General features: G+C 38.4%; 1 protein-coding gene across 12 annotated transcripts in view; it reads left to right on the forward strand.

The window, feature by feature from the left end:
- LOC121511094 (neurexin-1a) overlaps positions 1–27055 on the forward strand; it is a 572512-nt gene that overhangs the window by 284126 nt on the left and 261331 nt on the right. For all 12 annotated transcript variants that reach the window (XM_041789632.1, XM_041789633.1, XM_041789637.1 and 9 more), the window contains 4 exons: positions 107–488; positions 5724–5914; positions 7919–8092; positions 18100–18219. In XM_041789632.1, coding sequence (XP_041645566.1) covers positions 107–488; positions 5724–5914; positions 7919–8092; positions 18100–18219 — 867 coding nt within the window. The remainder of the gene's footprint in view (positions 1–106; positions 489–5723; positions 5915–7918; positions 8093–18099; positions 18220–27055) is intronic.

Consider the following 27055-nt stretch of genomic DNA (forward strand, 5'->3'; position numbering starts at 1 on the left):
GCTCATGTATATTAAGAATTAGTTTTTATTTGTTTGGGAATGACTGATCCAAAGATTCAGATATGCCCCAATAATGAAACACTCTCTCCCACTCTGCTGATCGAAGGTCAAATGGCGGGCGACCACACCCAGCTGGAGTTCCACAATATAGAGACAGGCATTGTGACAGAGAAGCGCTTCATGTCCATGGTGCCGTCCAACTTCATCGGCCACCTGCAGAGCCTCTCCTTCAACGGCATGGCCTACATAGACCTGTGTAAAAACGGTGACATCGATTACTGCGAGCTCAACGCCATGATCGGCTTTAAGAACATCATCGCCGACCCCGTCACCTTCAAGTCCCGCTCCAGCTACGTGACCCTCACTACTCTGCAGGCCTACTACTCCATGCACCTTTTCTTTCAGTTCAAGACCACGTCCTCTGATGGCCTCATCCTGTACAACAGTGGGGATGGAAATGACTTTATCGTGGTGGAGCTGGTCAAGGGGTGAGTAGATTCTTTCCTGTAAAGCCTGAAAACTTAAAACCATGACAATAAATCTAGTTGTTTTCACTTTTGCTGTAATGCCAGCTGCTTTACATGGACCATAAATTAGCAAACCTGAGACATTACTAGATCTAGAGATGGCAAAAGTATCAGCAGAAAACACTGATTCAACTTGAAAAAGGGAGAAGTGTATTGGAATACAAAACAAGAAATTCCCCAAAATGTGGCCCTTCTCTCCTCTGTTTCTGTGTCCCGTCTACTGACATTGAAGTAGGCCTTGATGTTGGGAAGGTGGAGTGGGATTATGCCATTAAAAATGATCAATAATTCTCTAATTAAGGTGACATATTAAACCCCCTTTCCACCTTTTATCACAGTCCCCTTGTGGTCTAAATGAAACGTGGATACCATGCTTTAGTCAAAATAGAATAAGGAGGTTTTTGACCCTGTATAAACCAGCTCTTAACAGCCTTTCTCAGACAGTTGGCTTTGTTGTGTTGTCTTTTAAATGCTCTCATCCTCTCCTCTCTTCTATGGGGTGCAACAACAGCACAGCTGTGGCAGTTTGTCCGCATGTCCCTGAAAAAACACGACACTAAACATGACACAAATGTGCAGAAAGGTGCAGAAATTTAGTTTGATTGCTGCTGAAGTCATAGTCCTTCCTGCCTGTTGTACCTCTACCCTAGTAGCTGTTCTGTTGACCAGCGGATAAATACATTGGATTAGGTCCCTTTAACATCTAATTACAAAGCACATTTTAATGTTAGTGTCTTTAACAGAGCAGATGAGAGAGGCTGTGCTGTCTCCTGGTTCCTTAAAGTAATTCTTTATGTCCTGACCTGTTGTTTTTGAGCTTCAAATCCCTACAGAACCACAGATGCCCCTAAAATTGTCCTAATGTCTACTGACAGATTCTACGTACAGATGTAGGTTTTTAACATGTAAAGTGTTTTGGTTTCCATGTGTAGCACATTTGTATTTTAGGCGTGTTGTCTGACTGGATCAGCAGTTGAGCTGAAGAACAGTATACTAGTGGGAATTTGTCTGCACTGATAACAAACCAGCTCCAGCTAGTGACAGTATTCTGATGATTATGTGCCTCGACAAACGAATATCTGCATTAAAGCACAGCTAACAATCCTTGATAGATCAAACATGTAAACTTGAGCCACAGATCTGTTTGACAATTGGAACAACCCTCAGATGGTGTTAAAGACATTGTTACACTAAGTGGCAAATAATGGAAGGATAAGTAAAACACAACAAAAAAAAATAATACACATTACTATTTTTCCAACTTCTTTCTATTTTTTTTCACTCAAGATCAGAGCAGAGCATAAATATCAAATAATGATTATTTTGGAGGGAATTTAATGGTGTCCATTTATGGGAACTTACAATACAAGGTTTACAGTTTATCAAAATCTTAAATAAAGAAATTACAAATAAAACAAAAAAGTCACTATTGTTACTTTATATTAACATATTTAAGGTTGTGATAATCCCCTTTCAAGGGAATTCAGTTTGCATGTAGTATGTAAAATTTATTTTTATTTCTTTTTTTGCATTCACCTAAACTAGCATAAGAAGGGTTAAATTTCCCCAAATTTATTAGTATTTGATAATTATGATCAGATCTGATCTTGATTTTGAAAATGAATGCAAGAAGAATGTAGATTTTTAAAATTGTTTTTAATTTTATCTCTCTATATATTTTTTAAGTATTTATATTTTGCATCCATTAATAGCCACTTAAGTCACAATTTATTAAAATCTTAAGATTAAAAATAATGACTGGAATGCATAAAAATCAAAGTTTTTGCTCCTTATGAACATATTCAAGGCTGTGATAGGAAAATGAATATTAATATATCAAATGGAAAATATTTCTGTTTTTGATGTTTTTTTTTTTTTTTACATAACAAACATCAAGTTTTTGCACTTAAACTGTTATTGAAAGCATACATAAGTAGCAATAACAATACTACACATAATTTTTTTTTTTTTTTTTAATCAAGATCACACCTGGTCATAAAAGTCCTTTTTTTTTTTTTTAATGCCTAACCTGGCACACCAGGTAAACCACTCACAGACAGCGTTCGGCAAAGGGCAGAGCCTTTGAAAAAAACTCGGAGGGTGATTGGATGCACGTTCTATCTGTTACATCTTTATGGGCCAATCAGAGTAACAAAACACGCTACTGATTTGCGCCCCTACCGAAGGAGTCAAGTCCATAGAGAACTGCATAACGCGAACCATGGCGACTTCAGTACATGACTTTTGTCGTTTTTTTAAAAGAAAACAACTCACTGCTGTTCGTTGTTCTTCTTTTAATGAAGAAATGTTGTCAAGTTCTGATAAAACTGGCGCTTTTGCCATAACTTCACCAGCCTCTTGTTGCTACTTGCTTATGTCATGACTCCGCTGCACCCAAAAGTACTGCCCCTCAACGCTGATTGGTCCTGTCACTTTCTAACCGATGGATTCGCCAGTGAGAAAAACGGAAACGGGTGAATCCATCTGCTTTACAAGATTATTGAAGGCCAGTGTCAGGGCAAAACCTAGTGTTTGAAATGTATAAAACACAAAAACTGAGAAATTTTTCAAAGACTACGTGTAAATTGTATTTACCTTGAAGGGGATTATCACAGCCTTGAATGTATTTGTAATAAGCAACAATCTCAATTTTCATGTATTACTAGTTTTTTATATTTTTATGAAAGATTTTAATAAATTGTTACACTCAAGGAAGTGGCCATACATGGATACAATACAAAATTGATTATTAAACACCTATTCATTGAAAAAAATCTGCTTTTTATTAATTATTTTAATCAAGATCAGATCTGATCATAAATATCAAACACTGATGAAATCTTTTTTTTTTCCTTTTTTTTTTTTTTAGGAATTTAACTCTTTAAATGCAAGTTTAAGTGCAAAAACTCCTAATTTTTGTGACGTGTAAAACACTTTTTTTTCTATTGTACTGCATGCACATTGGATCAACCTAAGGTGATTATCACAGCCTTTAATGTGTAAATAATAAATTTTATGCATTATTATTCTTTAAGATTTTAATCATTCGGACCAACAGTGCCTCTATTGGAAACCAGGAAAAATGTATGCAATTTTTTCTCATGCAAAACATGTGAAAATGGCTGATATTTGATGCTGAACAGGTAAAACTTCAAATTTGAGGTATTACACCATAATGATACCATAAAATGCATGTTCTGTATAGTGTTTTAATGAGTTTCAATGGGCATTTTTGGTCACCAGCACCCGAAGTGTAAACAGAAAGTGCACAGAGCTTATTACTGACCCATTACAGGTTCTGGTATTAATTTCTCAAAATTCTGTTGAAAGAAAAACATGTACCCTAAGAGTTCGATTCTCCACACAAACTCGAGACTTGCCCAACATGACCCAGAGCAAGATTTGGCCAGAATGTCAAAATGTTTTGGTATGCTGAAGCATTAAGACTGGCCTTCACTGGAGATAAGTGGCCTAGCCCAAACCCAGAAAAATAGTCCCATACCATTAACCCTCCTCCATCAAACTTCACAGTTGGCACAAAAATCAGACAAGTAACATTCTCCTAGCATCCACTAAACCCAAACTCATCCATATGACTGTCGAACAGAGAAGCGTGGTTCATCACTCCACGGAACTTCAGCTTCATGGCTGAGCTGCTGTTGTTCCTAAATGCCTCCACTTTTTAATAATATCACTCAGTTATCCAGCAGGGATTACATTTTCAGAGCTGTTTTACTGCAAAGGTTGTGTCATATCCCCCAAAGTCTCTGAGCTCTTCAGAACGACCCATTTTGTATCAAAAATGTTTGTAAATGGAGACTTCATGGCTAGATGCTTGGTAAAGGGTCTGATGAAAACACCTTAAATTACAGGTGTTGGCCAAATACTTTTGTCCATATAGTGTGCTTCACTCTTAGTTGATGGATGGATTTTGTGCTTTCAATCACAGGAGGAGCTTAAAGAAAGGCCTGAGTTGGCTATTTCACATTCTGTGGGACTGTAAATTCTCAGAATTCTAAAATATGCATGCCAAAATACTGAACAAGTGATTGTTCTTAGTTGAAAAACATCAGAATGTTTCAGGTATCAAAAAGTGTCCTTGACTAAAGCAACAAAGTTTGTGTTTTGTAACTCTGCTTGTTTGTTCTTTCCTTGAATGATTGTGTTTTCTACAGTAGTCCTGCGTTGTTTACTGGCTTCCCTTGAGAAATTATGTCCAACAACAGTGTTTTCTGTATTCTGACATGTTTTAAGGGGAATCTCTACCGTGTGGGTGGCTCGTTGTTTCTCTTTAGATGAAATAGCTGCTTTTCTTCACTAACAGCATGGCTTATTTCTGTGTCAGACCTACCTCCACCAGGTGTAAAGACCAAAAAATTAGAAAAGCAAAAAAGCATTTAACTGTGTTTATTGAGTTTGAAATGAGTGTGGCAAGTTGTCTATTTATGTAAGAATCTCCATTTAAATGGATTATGAATTTAATAATGCAGCTTTTCATACTATATGACAGTTTCTAAACAGAAATAATTTGTGACAGCTTTTTAAGCCGTCACTTCAGGAATTCAAATTCTTCCTTATCACCTCTGTGCCAGAATATTTACTGAAAGAGCTGTCGGCTATTACTGTTCTTTTTAATCTTCATGAAGGCAACACAAATAGCCAACATAAAAGGAAATCAACTGCACAAGGGCGCATTTCTTATTGCTGAAATGCAGCTATAGAATGACCTTCTTTTAAGTAACGCCTGGAGTTAAGGTTATTATTCAATGTGCTAAACATTAAAGTCATTCATTTTAATTAAAAATGAGCATGACAATCATAAATAGCCCGTAAACCTAAAGAACTGAAGACAAATTAGTTCAGCACAGCCCAGAACCTTTTGTTAACTCTGCAACATGCCAATTATTTAGCTCCATTTAGACAGCTGCACTCTCTGATTCCTTTATGAGGGCACATGCTCACAGTCGCTCCACTTTTCAGAAGTTCAATGCACTTTTTCTTCTTCAGAAGTTCAGTCTTTGTATGAGAATTTTATGCATGCTCTTCACTGAGCACACTGTGGTAAAAAGACAAATAAAAGCTGCAGTATGAATAGCACGGATTGGTCTTTATTTTCTTTGATTTAAGACGGTGATGCCTTGCTTTCTTATGCTTTGACGTCTGCACCCACTCATGTCATCCAATGTTCCTCTCCAGCTATCTGCACTACGTGTCTGACCTGGGAAATGGAGCCCACTTGATCAAAGGCAACTCCAACAAGCCCCTGAACGACAACCACTGGCACAACGTCATCATCTCCAGGGACACCAACAACCTCCACACTGTCAAGATTGATACCAAGGTCACCACACAGACCACCACAGGAGCCAAGAACCTGGACCTGAAGGGTGCGTTGGCGAAACCAATTTATATACGTTTTTTTTTTTTTTTTTGTCTTTTTAAGATTTCATTTAACTGGGGCAGCAGCGGCCTCGAGGTGAGAGAGGCAGGTTTGGGACTGAAAGGTTGCACCAGGATAAACCCTGCGGGAATGGAGAGGGAAAAAAGCAACGCTTGGCTGTATTTCATTACCACCACTGAGCACCCTTAAGCATCAAACTCAGCCCCCATCTGTTCCACAGCCAACATGGATGCTTTGCATGAGAAGCAGGGAGTTCATAGAAGAGACCGTTTGTGCTTCACTGACCAAAAAGTTATTTGGCATAATTATTAGTGGGATGGTCTGTTAATTTGGGCTCTACCTAGAAGAATGTAGTACCTATTCATGTCATATAATTTTCAAATTACATATCACATAATTTTGTCTTTTCAAAAATATAATTTAACATATTTTAGGGATGTGTTCAAGGCTTTATTTTTTACCCAAAGATTTTATAGTCCACAGAATGTAAGAAAGGTTTGACTTTGTTTTATAACTGCAAGATGCTTAAAGAAAGGGTTTTAGAAGTGTCATATTATTATTACCCACCTTTGCAAAACAGCTCATTTAAATTTGGAAAACACAGATCAGGGAAACTACATGGTCATCAAACTTTGAAAAATCAAGCCCAGATTGAAATAACTTGAAAAAAGTAAATTCAATAAAAAGTGTTGTTTTCTACTTTCCAGGAAAAACAAAAAGTATCTCATTTCTATGGTGGCCCCTAAGGTCAAGTATGAAATTTTTTTTTTTTTATTTTTGCTTCCCAACCTTGGAGAAATACTTTAAAGAACAGCTTATTTAAATTTGAAAGACATAGATCAGGGAAAACTATACGAATATCAAACTTTGAAATATCAATCCCACATTTCAAGACTAGAAAACCAAAATTCATTTATTTATTTAAAAAAACAACAGTAAAATAAAAAAATCTAATTTCTATGGTGGTGGCTCTAAAAGGTCAAGTTTAAAAAAAAATAATTGAGGAAAAAAAATCAAACAAAAAAACATTTTAGGGCCTCACAGCGGTGCGGGAGTTAGCGCTGTTGCCTCATAGCAAGAGGGTTCCTGATTTTAAAGAATGGCACCCAGTCTGGGTGTACCCTGCCTCCTGCCCAATGACAGCTGGGATAGGCTTCAGGCCCCTGCAACCTCTGATAAGAAAATGGATGGATAGACAAACATTTTATGAAACCCAAAAGCATTTTGTAAAATACTAAAACATGTTTTGAAACAAACAAAAAAACAACAAAATAACAATAACGATGACAAAAAGTGACATAAGATTGAAACAATGTGGAATGAAAACATTTCATGAACCTAAAAATTATTTAAATACACAACAAAAAAAAAACATTTTATGACATATGTGTTTTATGTTTCAATTAATGTGTTTGAGTTTATAAAATATGCTGTGTTTAACTAAATGTTCTGGGTTTCATTATATATGTGTATCTGTTTTTAAAGATTATTTTGGGGACTTTTTGCCTTTATTTTGATGGGACAGGAAAGAGAGAGTGGGGGAAGACATGCTCCAAAAATTTTTGCTTTTAAACTTCAGGGCCACCGCACTTTACATCTCTTTTTAATGCATGTTCACCTGAAATGACAAAGTTCTTTCACCAAGGTCAAAAATGAGGGCCTGCATTTCTCATAATGTTATTGACAGTATAGCACTGAACCAAGTTAGACTGTCATTGTTTCATTGGTAGATAGTTTGTTCATATTCTAAATATTTCTGACTGTACTGTTTGCTGCATAAATCTGCAAGTAAGCTGTTTACAAGACATATCAGGTGAATGTGGATTAAAAAGCAGTGCAATGGTATTTCATGTCTTGAAAATAGATTGATACACTTTTTGCTGGTGAGCATGTTGTGCTTTTATAGTTTTGTTCTTCCAAGCTTGTTCCTTTAAAGTCTCACATTTGTCCACCAGGGGTCAGTGTTGTCACATTTGTCATTTCTGCACAGGTAACCTATACATTGGCGGGGTTGCAAAGGAAATGTTCAAGGAGCTGCCAAAACTGGTGCATGCCAAGGAGGGCTTTCAAGGTTGTCTGGCATCAGTGGATCTGAACGGGCGTCTCCCAGATCTGATGTCAGATGCTCTGGACTGTGTGGGACAGATAGAGAGAGGATGTGAAGGTGAGTTCTCTCTCTGAGCCCACTAAGGAAACTGTGGAGTTTTTGACATACTACACCACGTTTAAATTAAACAGTGTTATTATTGATTGATAAGTGATGAAAGAGTTTGTCTAAAATCGAAATTTGCACATAAATGATCAGTTCATTCTTGTAAATCAAGGATGGGCAACTTTGTTTCCCAGGAGGGCTACATTCATTTTATTCTTACTGTCCGAGGGCCAGATTTCGAAGGACATACTAAATTAGGGGATCACAATTTCTTGTAATTTAACCAAATGTGTAGCTTTTATTACAACCTGTAATACCAAGGTTCAATTTTATAGCTCAAAAGAAAATAATAAAGCAATGAGATAGTTACTTTTTCCAAAGCACTGAGCAATTTTTACTGGTTATAAATGGATATTTTATTTACAATTTAAAAAAAATCTTTTAGTCATGCTTCATAAAGATCTTTTGCAGACACAATAGCAGCCAGTTATATTTTCCTATGCTCTCCTGGTGCATGGTGAAGCGGCATCTCCGATTGAAATACTTAATGGCAGATTTGATTGTATTTTACTCATATTTATGATTCATTGGTATCTAAAATTGACTTGCAGGCCATATTGAGTGAGAATAGGGGTTTGCATGCTGCCTCTAGGCCACCAGTTGCCCATCCCTGTCTTAAATCATCTGGTTTCCCCTTAAGGGTCATCACCCTGTGCAGGCTTACTTGCAGACAAGGACACATTGAAGTGTGAAGCACACCCACCGAGGCACCCACACTGCCAGCCTATGTCAAATAATTTAACATCCATAAAGTGCGTTAGTATTCGGTTAGGATGCATCAAACCCTGACACTCCTCCACAGGCAATCATTTCTGTTTCACTTAGCCATAATCTGATTATTCTCTCTGCCATATTTGTCCTGCCAGTGTTATTTCCCATTTTATCCCCATTTTGTTTTGCTCTATGCATGCTTGCTGGATCTGAGAGTTTGCCAGAAGCAATCCTTTTGAATAATGTATGAAGCCTTTGTTGCATGCATGAATATCATTTGCCCAGTCTAATGTGTGCACCACATCCAGAGACAATATTTGATTTATTTTTCAACTTCACTCACTTAGTTTAATTTCACAATTCATCCACTCTTTTTCTGTCGAGCTCCCAATGGCTGATCTTTTCATGTATCAACATCACAAATCTAATCGAATTCGGCGCCCTGTGCTGGTCCATCAGATCTGCCGTTTTGGTGCAGCATGGTATCACTGGCCGCTCTCAAAGGGGAAATAGCTTCTATGATAGAAAATGTATTGCATTGTGCTCAAGGAGTCAGAAGGTACAAATGGTTGCTGATGAATTTTGACAGCAGCAGGGTCCGTTTCAGAATCTGCACGAGAGAAAATCTGAGTTGTTCTTTCACTGTAAGTTTCATTGAACAAAGCAGACAAAGCACATCCACTTCCCATTATCATGACTTAACAATTGCCTGCTTTTACTTCATATTGCTGATGCCATTTTGAGAGCAGTTGCAATCACAGCTGAGCTAAACCTAGCCTCCACTCTACAATACAACCCCCCCCCTCTGGCTCTTCCTGAGGACAAACATCCACCTCAATCTCATCCCCACTGCTTCAACAGTCTGTGTTTCTGTTTCTCCACCTCTGGTGCTTTACTAACAGTTGGTATGCTTTGCCTTTTCCTTTCCTATTATTTTGCTGACAAAAGTTGCATTGATGAAAGCTGACTTGCAAGGTAGATAGCTCTGTTTGATACAGAGTCTGATATCCCCCTCACTCCCCTTTGTTTGCATCTGAAATACCTCTGCCTCCCCGCCTTCCCACAGTCTCTGCACCCACACTCCTAAACTCTCCCCGAGCAAGACGACTGAATTCACCCACCTGATATATGAAATGGACTTCAGTCCCATAGGAATACAAGTATCATTTCTATCTTGTATCAAACCCTATGGGGCCCACCCTCTGATTGGCTCTCACACTATGTCTTTTTCCACTAGACATAACTTTGGTGTTCTTGTGCTTATGTTTTTTCTTCACTTATTCTGGTTGTAAAGCATACATTTGCATGACCTGTACAAGTCTAATTAACAAACTTTTCTCCTGCATGTATTTCTTTTTTCCTTTTAGAATTGAGGTTTTACTTCAAAATCCAGTCATTTATTTTTTTGTTCCAAAAAGGCTTCAAAAGTCTCCTGTCAGCCAAACACTGTTTTCTCTAAATAGTCTTCTGCATTTTATTACAAGGTTATTTTTTTCTCATTGAATTGAAGAATAATACATTTTTAAATGGTGCTGTACAGCTGCATGAAACATCCGTCAAAAAGGTATTAAATGTTACTTCAGTGATGTGCCTATGAGGACAAAAGGAGTTAACATGTAACAACAGGGTACTCAAAAATTTACATCATAACCAGGGGAATGAAAAGCCAATCGGCAGTTAACCTACACTAAAATCTGTATTGTTTCTAGCAAACAACTGAGTACAGGACTGCTGGTGAACCTACAGTTAATTTGGCATAGTTACCAGCTATAAAATGGGTAACTAATTAGTGGTCATTAGAATACTAAAAAATGAGTAGCTCCTAACGATAGCATTGTTACTAGCTAACAAATAAGTATCTAACTGACAGAATATCCACACTAAAAATTGGCATTGGCATATTGATATTGTTAATTAGCATTGTTCTGAGCTAACAATTGTATATCTTGCTGCTAACAAACTGGCAAAGTTACAAGAAAACAAATTACCAACTAGTGGCTAATCTACACACAATAGCATAGTTAATATCTTAAAATTGAGTACCAAAGTTCAAGTTAGCCTTCCCTTAATTTGGCAGTTACTTGCTAACTATTGAAAAGTTAACTGCTAACTAAGCTACACTAAATTTGGCATAGTCACTAGCTTCCAAATAAGTAACTGACTAGCAGTAATCTGTGCTAAAATTGGCATTGTTACAAGTAAAAAAAGAGAGGCTAACTGGTAGTAAGCCTAAACTTAAAGTTATTAGCCAACAACTGAGTAGCTTACTTCAAGTTAACCAACATAATTAGCATAGTTATGTGCTGCATGTCGGATGGTTCAGGCCTCCATTAATCCCTGATAATTGGACGCCTCGTTGGCCATTAACCCACTCATACCATGGTCACTTGCCAACAAAAAAGAATTGATAAAACTAATTTATAATTTCATACGTGTTGTGATCAAAATAGAAAGTTTTACTAAAACAAAACTTCCTTTCCCCTAGCAACACCCGAGGGCTTGACTAATAACTGGAATAGTTATTCCAATCCCATAATGTTCTTTGGGAATGTAAACGTTTTTCAGTACTTCATTAAATTGGACGGGCCATAGACACCAAGCCACAATGGAACAAAAAAAGAAAAAAAAATAGACCGCTCAGCACACTTTCTGAACAGATTTATCAATGAAAAGGCAAGAAGACGTTGGAGACAGAGCGTCATCTTTTTACAGAGCCAGTCAGAATCGAGTGTTCACCAAGACCATGATATAATAGACAACCATTGAAAAATTAACTGCTAGTAATCCTACACTTAATTTGGCTTTTTACTACAACAAATGAGTGCTAACTGGAAGTTTAAGTGGCATAGTTTCTGGGTAACTAAGTAGCTGCCTGCTAGTTAACCAACTTTTAATTTCACACAGCACGAGCAAACAATTAGTCGAGCATCTTCAAAAAATTGATATGGTTTTCCCGTTACAACAGAGTAGTTAACTGTTAGTTAACCTACATTAAAGCTGTCACTTTTTAGCTAATCATTGAGAAGCTAACTGATAGTTAACCTTTACTTAATTTGGCATAACTTTTAGCTATCAAACGGGCGACTAATTGATAGTAAGTCTGTAAAATTAACATAGGCTACTAGCCTACGTTAAATAGCTAACTGCTAGTTAACCTACATTCAATTTAGCATAGCTAATTGGGCTAACATTTCACAGACTAGTTGTTCATTCACTCAAAATTTCCATCATCACTATGTAAGAAATTAGTAGCTAACTGCTAGTTAATCTACGTTAAAATTTGCATAGTTGACTGGGTAACAAATGAGTATCTGCTTGCTCACTAGGGAACAAAAATGAATGGCTACATGTGTATGATGAGTTAGATTTTTACTCACAATGAACTAATAAGGACATAACTACTAGTTAACCATTTATTAGACAGTGAGTAACTCTTCATCAAATTTTATAAAGTATGATAGATTTAATTTGTAACCATACTAAGTGAACACACAGTACTGAAGTATCAAACAATCACTACCCAGTCATCTAAACATAATTTTGTGCCCCCAATACCGCAAAGTGCTACATCATATTGAATACTCAATACTTCATCATTACCTATTCCCAGTTTGGTAAAGATTAATAAACAGTTAATTTCCTGAGATGAAGCAGTGGATTCTAAGCCCCACAAGTAAGTGAATAAAAGATAAATCATTTTATAGTAAATGAGAACTCCTCAGTGCAGTAAGTGAATAATCAAGAGGATGTTTAAGAGTAAATTAACAGATTAAATTGACAGAAGTGAATAAATGAGCAGACAGTTAATGCACAGGAGATGAACAAACAAATTAGCAGTTATTGCACAGTGAGTAAAATAGGTAAGTAAACAGTTATTGTTCAGGGAATGAAGATTTAATCAAGTGTTTTTGGTTTTCTAAAAGATACAAGCCCAGTTCCAAAATAATTGGGGCACTCAGTAAAATTGAATACATCCATTTTGTATACCACTTATCCCATTGGGGGCCGCAGGACAATCACGATGCAATATTTGTAAATCTCATAACACTACATTCTATCCCCAATGTAGCATAAACGTCATATCAGGTGTGAAATTAGACATTTTACTATTTCATGAAAAATATTAACTAATTTTGAATTTGATGGCAGCAACACATTTCCAAAAAGTCGGGACAGGGTCATGTTTACCATTATGTAGTACCCTGTCTCCCTTTAACAACAGTCTAAACATCCGGGAACCGATGAGATCAGTTGCTGAAGTTTAGGGAGAGGAATGTTGTCCCGTAGGATTCTAGCTGCTCAACAGTCCTGGGCCTTCTTTTATGACGCACCGAATGTTTTCTATTGGTGAAAGGTCTGGACTGCAGGCAGGCCAGTTCAGCACCCAAAGTCTTCTACTGTGAAGCCATGCTGTTGGATGTGGTATGTGATTTAGCATTGTCTTCTTGAATATGTAAGGCCTTCCCTGAAAGAGACTTTTTCTGGATGGGCATATGCTGCGCTAAAACCTCTCACACCATAGACACTAATGCAACTCCATACCAACAGAGATGCAGGCTTTTCAACTGTACACTGACAGCAAGCTGGAACTCTCTCTTCTCTTTGATCTGCAGGACACAGCACCCATAGTTTCCAAAAAGAATTTTAAAATTTGATTTATCTGACCACAGAACAGTTTTCCATTTTGCCTGAGACCATTTCAAATGAGCTTTGGCCCAGAGTTAAGTGACATTTCTGGATTATGTTCACATATGGCTTCTTCTTTGTATGACAGATTTAACTTGCATTTGTGGATGGCACAGAGAACTGTGTTGACAATGCAGTGCTACTTGAGAGCCCCAAAATCAAAAGCACCCAATACTGACCTTTGACCTCGTGCACAGATATTTCTCTGGATCCTCTGAATCTTTTGATGACAGTATGTACAGTAGATGGTGGGATATTCAAAGGCTTTACAATTTCGAGGAACATTTTTCAGAAATGGTTTACAATTCTTAGACAGTTTTTCACAGATGTGTGAACCTCTGCCCAATTTTTTTTTTTCTAAAAATGCTTCTTTTATACCCAGCCATGTTACTGACCTGCTGCCAAATAACCTAATTAGTTGCAAAATGCTCCTGCTACTTTTCCAGCCTTTTATTGCCCAGTCCTGACTTGTCTGAGACATGTTGCGGCCACATTTTCCTGAAATGCTAAAATATCTCAGTTTCAGCATCTGATATGTTTATTTTCTACTGTGAATAAAATAAGGGTTTATTAGATATGCAAATCACTGCATTCTGCTTTTATTCACATTTTACACAGTGCACCAACTTCTTTGGAACTGGGGTTATAAATTAATTACACACTAAAGAAACAGCTTCAGCATCTTAAAAGTAAGAAACGTAAAGGGACATCCTGCAAAAATAATAACACCACTGGCAACAAATAATTTCAACTCAGATATACTCTGATAAATACAAACCTTTATGCATGTCTGGATAGGTTATTAATGTAATATATTATTTTATTACATCATGCGTAACATCTAAATCAGCCTGCAAAAAGCTGGCACATGAAACCTAACTGTGTTTCTTAACCATTTAGCTTTTTGATGTCTTCTAATTACAGGATAAATAAAAGTTAACATTACACTTGTTTTATCTCATTTTTCACATTGCTATGCTAAATTAGCTTTTAATTACAAAGATGTTCATAAGCGGTGCATTGATGATCATCTGAAGTATTTGGATGTTATTTAAGCTCATATTTATCGGAGCAAGATTTGTAATCGGGATCAACTGTTTTTATCTTCTAGCAATGAGTCCTCTGTGAACAGCATGTTTATATTTTGCATTTTTCAGCCTTGAGTGGGCTACAGCAAAAGCATAACTATTAAGCAGTTACCATAGTTACTCTGAGTCTGAGCAGCATCTACTGTGGTCACACTTAAATAGAGGATATAGACATAGGATCAGACTGTAGTGTCTGATCCTATAGATGGTACAACAATAGAACAACTTAATTAAACCTACAAGAGTAAACAGATAAGGGAAGACAAATGCAGTATCAAAGGTATTTCTCCATAACTCTGCATTATTGTTGAACAAAGACAACCAGACAGTAAATGTTGTATAAATAATCCATCACTGAAAGTGAATAACAGACTGACTGATTTGTGGCTGTAATGGTGGACGCACAGCCAGAGGATCTATCTTAGGTGACCCCGAACACTTGAATATTCATTGATTCATTCAAAAAAAAAAAAAAAAAACAGCCGAACACCTACTTATGAAACAAGGATCATTCTAATCCAGCCATAAGGGGGTGTTAAATGTCTAATTTTACATAGATCTTCCTGTTCTCTCTGAATAATTCCTGACTCATAGGTGATCTTTGTATAACTATCAACTTATTAGCACTTATTACTGCAGTTCTGAAAATAACTCATGCACTTTTAATGACTCTCCTTTGCAACTGAAGAGATAACAAATGTAATTAGACTAAACTTTTAGACTCATTATCTCTCTCTGCAGTTATTTCTTGATATTCAGAGGTGGTTTGGTGTGATTCTTTTTATGTAATCCAAAATGTTACTGTCTTTTTCTTATTCTACTTTGTGTTGCCATTACTACACTCTTAACAGCAGAAAACTTTAGTTCATGTTGATGTAAAAGAATCCATTGAAGTTCCTGTAAAGTAGAATCCAAAATTTGTTGTAACACCCTAGATATATTTGAATAAGGTTGCTGTAAACATGCGAAAACCCTGAGATCGATGTGTGACTGAATTTGGATTTAGACTGAAAGTTTTTCACCTCTTTCCTGGCTTGACTTTGTTTAGCAGGGCAAATACAGCAGCCCATGGCTGCCATGGGGAATTACCACGACTCCCTAATGCGACAACGATATAAAATCACCTAGCAGTTTATCTCAATATACAGACTGTTGTTAGCTGATATCACTGCCTTCATTGAAAGCTAACAGCGAGCTACATACTGTGTTCTTGTTCATTGTTATGTAAATTTCCCAAATTGATCAGCCACAGTGGCCTACGGGTCATTACAAGTATCATAACAGAGAGATTTGTGCCAGAAAACAGTCAATTAGATCCCCAACTTCTGTCTCTGCTCTGGCACAGAGACAGACAGCTGCACTGTAACCATAGGTCACCATAAGTTCAGGGGGCAGGAATTATGGAGTGCTTTTCTATTTTTTACTTGAACTAGATGAAGCAAGAACAAACATCTTATCTGCATAAAGTATGTTTTAATCCAAATATCACTTGTCTTTTGTCCTGGATGATTAAAAGAAGTGGACTGTGGCTTTGTCTCTCTCAAAGCAGCAAAAGATCAATCTCTCATGTTTCTTAGCCTTGGGATACTAAAGTTTAGAAGAGTATCTGATGATTGACATGTTCTATTCCTGCCAAGTCTATCACAGTAAAAGCCTCCAAAGCTTATCATCACTGAAGGCTTTTATTTTGAAGAGCAACACCAGGAAATGGTGTGTTTTCAGCAGCAACTTAACAACAAAGATGCCTCATAAACGGGAGGGAGTCATTAAATTTCGAGTGGATCATGTTTCTCTGGAGTGGGCGTGGCTTCAGGTCATTCAACTGACACGCCCACACCCTCCTAGAGCAGACATTACCGTCTTATTTTTCAGGATAGTGAAGCTTAACTTGATAAACTTAAAGATGTTTTTCATGACTGATATTTTGCCTTGTGGGTCATAACATAATCATGCAGCAAACCTAATATACAGATTTTGAATTACTTTACAGGGACTTTAACTTGTAGAGTTTACTCTACATGTCTGTAGTGTCATGTAGCATCATGGGATTCACAATTTATTTAAACAGGAGGAGACAGGAGTCTCTTAGCTGTTCTCAGGAGTATTTGCAACATGATGTTTGAGAATCCAAAACCAATCAAGCACTTTTTTTACCTCTAAATTTGCTGCAATTACTCTTGGGGAGGCTGACAATTAGCTCGAGTTTCATCCGACTGCTTGGAAAAGATGTGAAAGCATGCACAATTTTAACCCGCTTAAGTAAGACGCTGTCTGCAGAAAATATGTTTTCTTATTTATTGGGATACATTCAGATACATCGATAGATGCAGAGAGTACTCAGACCCCCTTCACTTTTTTTTAAATTTTGTTATGTTGCAGCCTGGGTTCTTGGTCACCTCTCTAACTAAGGCCTCTAATTAATAAGATTAAGAGAAAAGGGAGGCACCTGAACCAAATTTCAAGTGTTGCTACACATATGTCAATGTGATATTTCTTTCTTTCTTTTTTTTTTTTTTTCTAAATTTGCAAAATTTCTAAAATTCTGTTTTCACTTTGTCATAATGGGGTACTGAGTGTAGATTGAGACAAAAATGAATTTAAATAACTGTAGCATCAGACTGTAACAAAAGAAAATTGAAAAAAGTGATGGAGGTCTGAATGCTTATTGAATGCACTGTAGATATCTAGGTACTTTATAAATCCAGAGGGAAATTCAGACCTTTGCATTGTGCTTATAGTGAAACTCATATTGAAGTCATGATGAAATTGAGATTTATTGTCTAGCCCTCTCTAGAAGCATAGATTAATTGCTATTTTACAGCACAAGGTTAACTCAGACTCCTGCACGTAAACAATAGAGCATCATTTTCCAAGCATCCCTCTCACAGTGCTCAAGATTCACCAAAGACGGATTGTAATCTGACTGCACAAAGCGTCTTTGTGTGGAGGCTGTGGATGGATTAAAATCTGAGGTAACAGTAGTTAACACCTGCTCTAAAGTTTAAATGATAGAAGGAAAGAAAGGAGGAAATAGGAGTGGTTCTATGTGATATTCATAATACTACTCTTCTCCAATAATAGTTATAGAAATCACTCTTAACAATTCAAACAATTGAATAAACGTATTTAAATATTTTAGATGTTATTTATGCTGACTTTCTTCACGTGCAAGGTTTTTCTTGTGTCTGTTTACTGAATACAATTCAATTCATCTAGAGTTCAGGCAGGCAGTCAGCTACAATCTGGCAATTTGCTGCAGTATTTGTAGAAAGAATACCAAATGTGACTAAATACACAGTTGTTAGTGTTTGCATAGCATATGTATGTTTGTTTTGTGGGAGCTTCCATTTGCAAAAGCCTATTGTCTGTATGTTGTGCGTGACATTTAATTTCACTGCAGAGTCAATCTGCACACTGTGCTGCTTGTTATTATAAAACTCTGCTCACCAAGTTGCTATTTATCTCCATATTCAGGCCCCAGCACTACGTGCCAGGAAGACTCGTGTGCCAACCAGGGCGTGTGTCTCCAGCAGTGGGAGGGCTTCAGCTGTGACTGCAGCATGACGACATTCGGAGGACCGCTGTGTAATGATGGTAGGATTCAGCTTTCTGGTGCTTATTTCTCTAAAGCTGATTTTTTCCTCTCTGTCTTTCATCGGTGAAGCCAGGTGGTGGCATACGAAGCTTGAGCCTCAAATGTTTTCACAGAAGCCCCGTATCATTCAGGGGTCACATTTATAAACACTGTGCAGGCACGAAACAGGGCCGCAAGTTGGCATACGCCACTTCCCACACAAATATGTGATCTATAAAAAACAAGACCTGATGGTGAAATGTGTGCACCTGCAAGCAAGATGTTTTGGAGATAGAGAAATTGGTGACATATGGTGAGGTTGGGAATTGAAACCAGTTTGTATATTTATTAGGGATTTAATGGTATAATACCTCTGTAACATGTCCACTGTACGGTAATTGGGTAATTGTTGCAACCCCCCCCCCCCCAACAAAACAACAAATGAAGACTCCAAAAAAGTGACACTGGCCTTTATTAAACAATTGAACTTTAAATATTAAAATATGGCAAAAAAGTGCTGTAGGTGTGCAGAAGGCTTGAAGATATGTACTTATACTTTGGCTCCAGTGTTTACTAACCCTTTTAAAACCATCATTGTCCAACACAAAAAACAGCTGTAGGTCTTTGACAGTATATTCACTGATACAGCTTGTGATCTGTAGAGTCCTCACGCTGTTGTGGATCTCTAACCTTGCAAAGCGGATGGATATGCCTGTTTCCTTGTTTGTCACTAGCAAATCCATCTTGCAAAAGCTCCCGTCTGAACCGTTCGCGCCCGGTTAGAAAGTGACAGGACCAATCACCGACGAGGGGCAGTACTTTCAGGTGCAGCAGACTCGTGACGTAAGCAAGCAGCAACCAGAGGCCGGTGCAATTATGGCGGAAGAGATTAGCGTGGATGCTGCTTAAGCGCCAGTTTTAGTAGAACTTGACAACATTTCTTTGTTATGAGAAGAACAAAGAACAGCAGTGAGATGTTTTCTTTTCAAAAACAACAAAAGTCGTGCACTGACATGTCTACAGTCACCATTGTTTGCGTTATTCATTGGTAGCTGAAAAAGCCAGACACACCTCGGTCACGTATTTTGTTGCTCTGATTGGCCCATAAAGATGTGACAGAACATTCATCCAACCCCCCTCCGAGTTTTTTTCAAATCCTCTGCCCTTTCCCAAACACTTAGTTTTGAAGGTGTGAGGTCTGTGGATGTCTATATCTATGACTAACTTTAACTTAACTTTTGAACCATAAATCGTAGGCATTTCATTGTTTTTTTCTCTGCTGAAAGCTCTCCATTGTACCTTTCTTATGATATTTTCTATGCGTTCGTAGCTCTTACAGAATGTCTTTCGTAAGCCTGGAACTTGGCTGAATTTTCAAGGGTCTTTGAAGATTAAATCCATATCAGTAAATGTGATACTGGACGTCTTTTTATCCATTCATTATCCATTTTTCAAACGTTCCTGCAGTTGGCCTGCTAAACCAGTTAGCCTGCTGCCAAATTGTCTGTTTGTATCCCAGAATGCATTGCAACTGGGCTGTGACAACCAATGGGAAGCTGTTCCATCATCGAGTCATGCTTTGCTAAACAGCGCATGTGCAGACTTAAAAAAATTAAGAAGAGAGTCTGAATGACTCATAATAAAGAGAAATATAAACGGGGAAGCTGTAATTTGTCCCTCAGAGTCACTGTGCTTTAAATAATGACTCAAATTCCCAAAAGCACAAGGACTTTCTAATTTCTTTCTTTCTAATTTCTTATTTTTTTCTTTTGTCTTTATAGGCCCAAAACTTTTTCAAGTGACAATGCTGCAACACACATATTCTTAAATATTTTACCCTTTTAAGAAAAGATTATACTGGTCTCAGAGGTCCCCAAAACATGCCCGTGAAGTCACCCCAGTATTGGATTTTTGCAAGTCTAAAAAACTCTCTGTTTCAGCTCTGCTCAGAATGAGCTGTTTCTTCGCTTTAAATGTTGCTGAGCTGTTTGACTCCGCCTCTCTCAGGAAATGGATGTGGCTTAAAGGATATGGCTGTCCTCATTCTCCCCTCAGCTGCTCAGCTGCCAGCTGAGGGGAAGATCAAGAGAGGAGGGTGAAACTTTCTTCCAAGCAGGGAGGGCCAACCAAACTAGAGCTAAGGGTGGAGCTAACTCCCCACATGACATCATGAGGGGAAATCTGAGAACGACATTTTCTGAAAGGTGGAAAAAGAGAGGGGGGTGAGGGAATGGGTTTTTATGGTACTTGAGGGGATTGTAGACATGCCAGGGGCACATTTTTTTGTTAGAAAAGCCCGAAAAAGGGATTTTTGCATAATATGTCACCTTTAAAGCCCAGATTGCCCTGATGAAACGAATGTTTAGAGCTCAACTGTGCACCACAGGGTTGATGTTTTACAAGTTTTCCAAGACAAAAGGTCCTGTAGAGACACAATGGTTTGAAAATAGCTGAGAGCTCTAAGGGCTGAAGTCACTAAAGTCTTCTCTAGTTTCCGCACAGAGCCATCCTTTTACTCTCCTTTGTCAAAAAAGGATGAAAAAAAAACCCAGCAGTAAATCTTGGATTTTTAGTTATTTGATGCCCAAAACACAACGCAGTAGTGTTTAATGGGTATGCTAACGGTGTTTCCTGATCTACTGCCATTCAAACACGGAGGTTGTTTTCACCGAAATGGGGTTGTGGTCACAATGGAGCGCAGGAAGTGACATGCACTGATTCTATCAATAATCGATATCAGTTGCTAAAACACAGTATTAGTTGACCCCTAATTTAAATGGATTTGTAAATGTTTAACACTGAGATATCAGTTTCTACTGTGTAGTTGAATTAATGTGCACAGTAAACTTCTACTGCCAAAGAAATGCCCCCAGACCCTCATAGGTTTGTTCTGAGCCTCAGATATCTGACACCTCTCAGCTCTGCCCCTGCTTTCTTTTATGCACATTGTAATATTTGATTTACCCATATTAGTCATGGTATTTCTTTACTGATTCATTCAAGACCCTAATTATCGAATACAAGGTGATGTGTTGTATACATCTCACAGCATTAAATGCAAAACTCATTCCATCTGTTGAGCTCATTAATTGCATATAGGAAAAGCATGGCATCAGATGTTTTAAAGTGGGTGTTATCATCAACAGCAGGGCCATTTTTATCTTGAGCTTTCACACCGCGTTTGTTTTCCAGCTCATTAGTGTTTCCTGTGTCTGAGTGCCTTATTTGTGCCTTTAAATTGCACCACTTTTTCCAAAAATATGACACACTCGCTGCATAAACTCTCCAGTCCAGCTATGTAAAGTCTCAATCTGTGCTGTATGCTTTAACTGATATGTTGTAACTCGGTCAATTAGGGTGAGTCTTGACACTCCTTTTTTTCTGCAACAGTTGTGTTGCTTTGAATACTTATTTTCTTCCCCTGACAGAGTTGAGAGCTGCTGCGCCTCTGAAGGGCAGAGACTTTTAAGGATCAGACATCTGGCTGACAGTTCAGTGAAAGCTCATTAAAAGTTGACAGATGTGCCACTAGAGGGAGCAACAAACATTGTGCTGCTAAATAAGATCAACAACGGGTCAATCAGGCATAAAAAAGAACCTGTAATGCATGGATTAATTATCGGAAGCTCCACTAGAATGCTCTCCGTTCAGCACTGCAGTGTCCGATACCAATTACATCCTCATACAACCCTTTAAAATTCCAACTAAGTTCGAGCACCATGAGGCAATTTAAAAGTTCTGTGATATTAATCTCTCTTAAAGACAGTTAAATTGGGATTTTTAAGGGACTGAGTGCTCATTAATGTTACGCTTTTGAGAGAATCGGGGTAATGTCTGCCCTACCTTTAAAAAATGGGCTACTTTGTTATGCAAAACATGCACCAGGGGTTCTGTTTGGTCATTATTTTCTTCTGCAGCTCTTCACACAGTAAGGGGTGAATGGACAAAGTGCTGAACTGCATTAAGGAGGAAAAGAACAGAGCGGGCTCTCTGGAGACGCCACAAAGGCAGAGGAGAGAACAGCATAAATGTTAATGCATTCGGTGTCACTTCTACCAGCATGATAAGACCCCAACTTCTGTTATCACCACAAAGTGTTAATAGATTTGTGTGAACATATCTGCAGCCTATGATAACACTAAAAGGATTCTTCTGCCCATGAGATGCAGGCTTGAGTGCAGCTCGTTCTGATCCCAGCCCTACTGTGCACGTTTTACTCTCCCTTTCATTTCTCAGAAGTGTTTGGATCAACAGAGGAGTGGGGCTTTGCTGGAGGTGTTTGGGGATATTTTTGATGGCGAACTTCTCATGAACCTTTCTTCATGCATTAACGGAAGAAGAAACGCGGGGATTTTTTTTTTTCTTCCTATCATACATATTCATCTTTAGTAGGCCCAATGAGCTCATTTTCAGCATCGGGAGCAGAGCTGCTCTTAAGACATGTGTGCATGTTTTATATCTAAGAAGGGCTCTACCTGCTGAGTCTAGTTACAGCAGCTATTCTGGGTATTCCTGCTGAAGTGACAAAACAATAGGACGGATCAATGTGGAGGCCTGGGGGATGCTAAATGTATCCACAAAATATACTTTCTAAGAAACATCTTTCACTATGGATGAGTCCTCGGAATGGTGATGCAAGACATCCTTGGTCTGCAGAGGAAATCTGTGAGGAGGAAAAATGAAGCTGGAGATGGTCGGGTTTTATCTGTGTTGATGGATTGTCATGGGGATCGAGGGAGAGGAGGGGGAGGAGGGTAGCTGCAGAAGAGAGGCATCTCTGAGGGAAATGTGACTTTTTACTGGGTGTATTTGCATAAGCTGAAATGCAGGCAATTTACAGCAGAGCACAGGGTCTCCAAGAAAGCGTCTTACACGGAGAGCTCGCTGCGTTTCTGAGATTCCTCTAGTGGGAAGTCTCGGCACCCTGCCTTCTCACAAGGAGAAGAACTCCATTTCACAGCCCCAAGCCCCATAGCATTTACAGCTGTCAGTCATGAATCATCAGGGATATAAAAACATATCTGATAGCACAGGGTTCAGCTTCCTGTTAACTCAACTTCATGTGTAACTGTTTGTCATAGATTTATCATTAGTAATGTATACATCAGAAGCTACATATTGGTCACACTTCATGTTTCCGATCATCAGACAAATTTTAGATAACCAGAGAAAATTCAAAATGCAGTTTTTAAATGATGATTTCGTTTGTTAAGGGTAAAAAGTCATCAAAACCTGCCTGGCCCTAGACCTAATCAGTGGTTGTTCCCCCCTTTGCGGCAACAACTGCAAACAAGTGTTAGCAATAACTGGCAATGAGTCTTTCACATCTCTGTGGTGGAATTTTGGCCCACTGTTCTTTGCAGAATCGTTTCAGTTCAGCCACATTGGAGGGTTGGACATGGACAGCTTGGTTAAACTAATGCCCCAGCATCTCAGTGGGATTTAAGTCCAGATTTTGACCAGGCCACTCCAAAATCCTCATTCTGTCTCCACTCAGAGGTGGACTTGTGTATGATCATCATCCTGCTGCATAACACAAGCATGTTTGAGTTTGAGGCCATGAATTGATGGCTGGACATTCTCCTTCAGGATTTTCTGGCAGAGAGCAGAATTCATAGTTCCATAAATTACAGCATGTGGTCCAGGTCCTGAAGCAGTAAAGCAGCCTCAGACCATCACACTACCACTGTTGGTTTGAGGATCTTTTGTTCCAGATCTTACGGGATGTACACCTTCCAGAAAGCTCGGCTGGTGTATCATCAGTCCACGGAATATTTTCCCAAAGTCTTTGGGATCATGGGGGTGTTTTTTTGATAAGATGAGCCTTTGTGTTCTTTTTGGTCAGCAGTGGTTTTGGCCGTGAAACTCTCCTATGGATGCCATTTTTGCACAGTCTCTTTCTTATTGTTGAATCATGAACACTGAGCTTAACTGAGTCATGTAAGGCCTGCAGGTCTTAAGATGTTCTGGGTTCTTTTGTGGATGAATATCAATGCACTTTTGGAGTCATTTTGGTAGGTCAGCCAGTCCAGGGAAGGTTCACCACTGTTCAAAGTTCTTTCCATTTGTGGATAATGGTACTCACTGTTCTTGGCTGAAGTCCCAAAGCCTTAAAATGGCTTTGTATCCCTCCAAATCAAGAAAATCTTTCTGTCCAACACTCCTGGTGACTTTTCATCTCCCTCTTTCCTTGTCCTTTGTTCTTGTAAACACGAGTGACTGAGAAGATCAAAGGAACGGGGTGTCAGGGGGCTAAAGATAGGACCTGCTGTTATGTCACCTTGGTTAGCCAGCTACTCAACTTAAATTTTGCTAATTTAAACCTGGATTTTAACATATTTTTTACTGAGTACAAAGTTTGTGATGTGGATGAATTCAATAATAATTGACTTGCAATTTAATTAACCATTATATAATTGGACTACACCCAAACACAGTGTTTTTCTTAGCTGCAGAATCCAGAATATTTACTGTCTGTGAGTGTGTTTTTGTGATCGGTGACTAGCCTCTGATCCTATCCACTGATTACATGATTTTAATGAAATCAGCTGATGACTGATTGTCAGTCAATCATGGCATCCCTAGTGGTTCTACTTTGTATGAGGACCTGTGTAATTTATCCTGTTTTACAGGTGTATACAAACTCATTTTTACACATATTTCTGATCAACAGTCTGTTAATCTTCATACGTATGCACGAATCAGAGTTCTGGGTTTTATTTTCCAGAACAACCCACCATTTATTGTCTGATCTTCTAGTGGGTTTTGATAAAAATATTTCAACTACACAGAACAGCCCTGCACCACTCAGCACAGAATGATTGGCGAGATGATGACACAGATATAAAAATAATCTTTAGATCTTCTCTTCATCATCATCCCCCCCGAACTCTCCTCACCAGTGATGTGTCAGTGCTGCTATTTATTCAATGAACTGTGGACACCATGTGTAAGAGTCCTATTTATTTATATCTCCAATTATCTCCACTGGATACCTACAGACAGTGAAATGAGGGAGAAATAAAGATACAAGCAATGCTGGCCAGGATGAATCACATTCTCCTCCATGCATGTTAAATGAATTATGATGCCTGTGAATGGTGTTAAGCTTGCATTTGGTCTCATCACTACGAGCTGTTTCTGATGCCAGGAGGAATGAAAAGGCACGTAGAACATTTTAGTCAATGACTGAGGAAGGAAACGCAGCATGGATGAGTGTATGGTTTTGTCATCAGTTCTGCAAATTCACACCACTAGAGTAGAGATTTATCATCACTTTGTTCTAAGATTTAAGTTTGTCAATTTAAAAATTGACGCATTTAAATTGTTTTTAATATTTTTAGTTCATAAGAAAACCTTATAAATAGGTCTGTTTAGTTATAAAACCTTTAAATTTGGGTGCCAGTAGACGTGATAGTTATTTCCATGCACTCCCTCTCCAGGCTTTTTTGAGTCTGGCATGTGGTTCCTTTCCAGTATGACTCTGCCAGTTTCTGACTCTATCCAATGTTTAATTTCTACAATAAAGACTAAAAAAGCCAAAAAGTAGGTCATAAAAAAGCTGAGAATAAAAGACTGTACAGTATGTATTTTAGATAGTCTTAATGATTAATATTTAGAATTTTAGACTAGTCGTATGTGTTGCTTTGCTTAATTTTGTAGTTAAAGTTCAATAAAGATGATGACATTTTGATGCACTTGAATGAATGAATGTATGGAGTCTGCTATTCAAAAACATGCACTTAAATATGGAGTCCCCCCCCCCCCCTTTGCAGCTATAACAGCCTCCACTCTTCCTGGAAGGCTTTCCACAAGATTTTGGAGTGTTTCTTGGGGAATTTGTGCCCATTCATTCTGTAGAGCATTTATGAGGTCAGGCACTGATACTGGATGAGAAAGCCTGGATCGCAGTTTTCATTCTTGTTTATCCCAAAGGTGCTCGATGGGGACGATGACAGGTCTCTGTATGGGCAAGTCAAGTTCTTCCACACTGAACTCATCAGACCATGTCTTAGTAGTCCTTGTTGGAAAGTTGGACGCATAGCATTGTCCAAAATGTCTTTGTATGCTGAAGCATTAGCTGGAGCAGAAGCATGGAGTTAAGTCAAACCCTGAAGAACAGCCCCATACCATTATCCCTCCTCCACCAAACTTCACAGTTGGCACAGTGCAGTCAGGCAGGTAATGTTCTCCCAGTAAACAGAGAAGCATGATTCACCACTCAATAGAACATGTTTCCACAGTCCAGTGCCTGTGTGCTTTACACCACTCCATCCAATGCTTTGCATTGGACTCAGTGATGTGAAACTTTCATGCAGTTCCTTGGCTATGGAAATCATCAACCATGAAGCTCCTGCTGCACAGTCCCTGTGCTTACATTAATGCCAGAAGAAGTTCAGAACTCTTCAGCTGTGGAATCAGCAGAGCTTTTCAGAGTCTTTGCAGTCATTGACCCCGCTCTGTGATTTTACATGGTTTTATGCTTGGTGGCTGAGTTGCTGATGTTCTTAAACGCTTCCACTTTCTAATAATATCACTTGCAGTTTTATGTGAAATATCCAACAAGGAGCAAATTTCCCAAAATGTCTTATTGCAAAGGTGGCATCCATCACAGTCCCATGCTCAAAGCCACTGAGCTCTTCAGAACGACCCACTCTACATCACAAACTTTTGCAAAAGGAGACTGCATGGATAGGTGATTGATTTTTACACCTGTGGCAACAGGTCTTATTGAAACACCTGAATTCAATAATTAACTGGTGTGGCCAAATACTTTTGTCTATTTAGTGTGGAATAGAACAAACACCACTTTAAATGAGCTCACAGATTTGCACATGTTCACACGGACATTCATAC

Source organism: Cheilinus undulatus, linkage group 6, assembly GCF_018320785.1.
Source record: "Cheilinus undulatus linkage group 6, ASM1832078v1, whole genome shotgun sequence".
In the NCBI taxonomy this organism is placed as follows: Eukaryota; Metazoa; Chordata; class Actinopteri; order Labriformes; family Labridae; genus Cheilinus; species Cheilinus undulatus.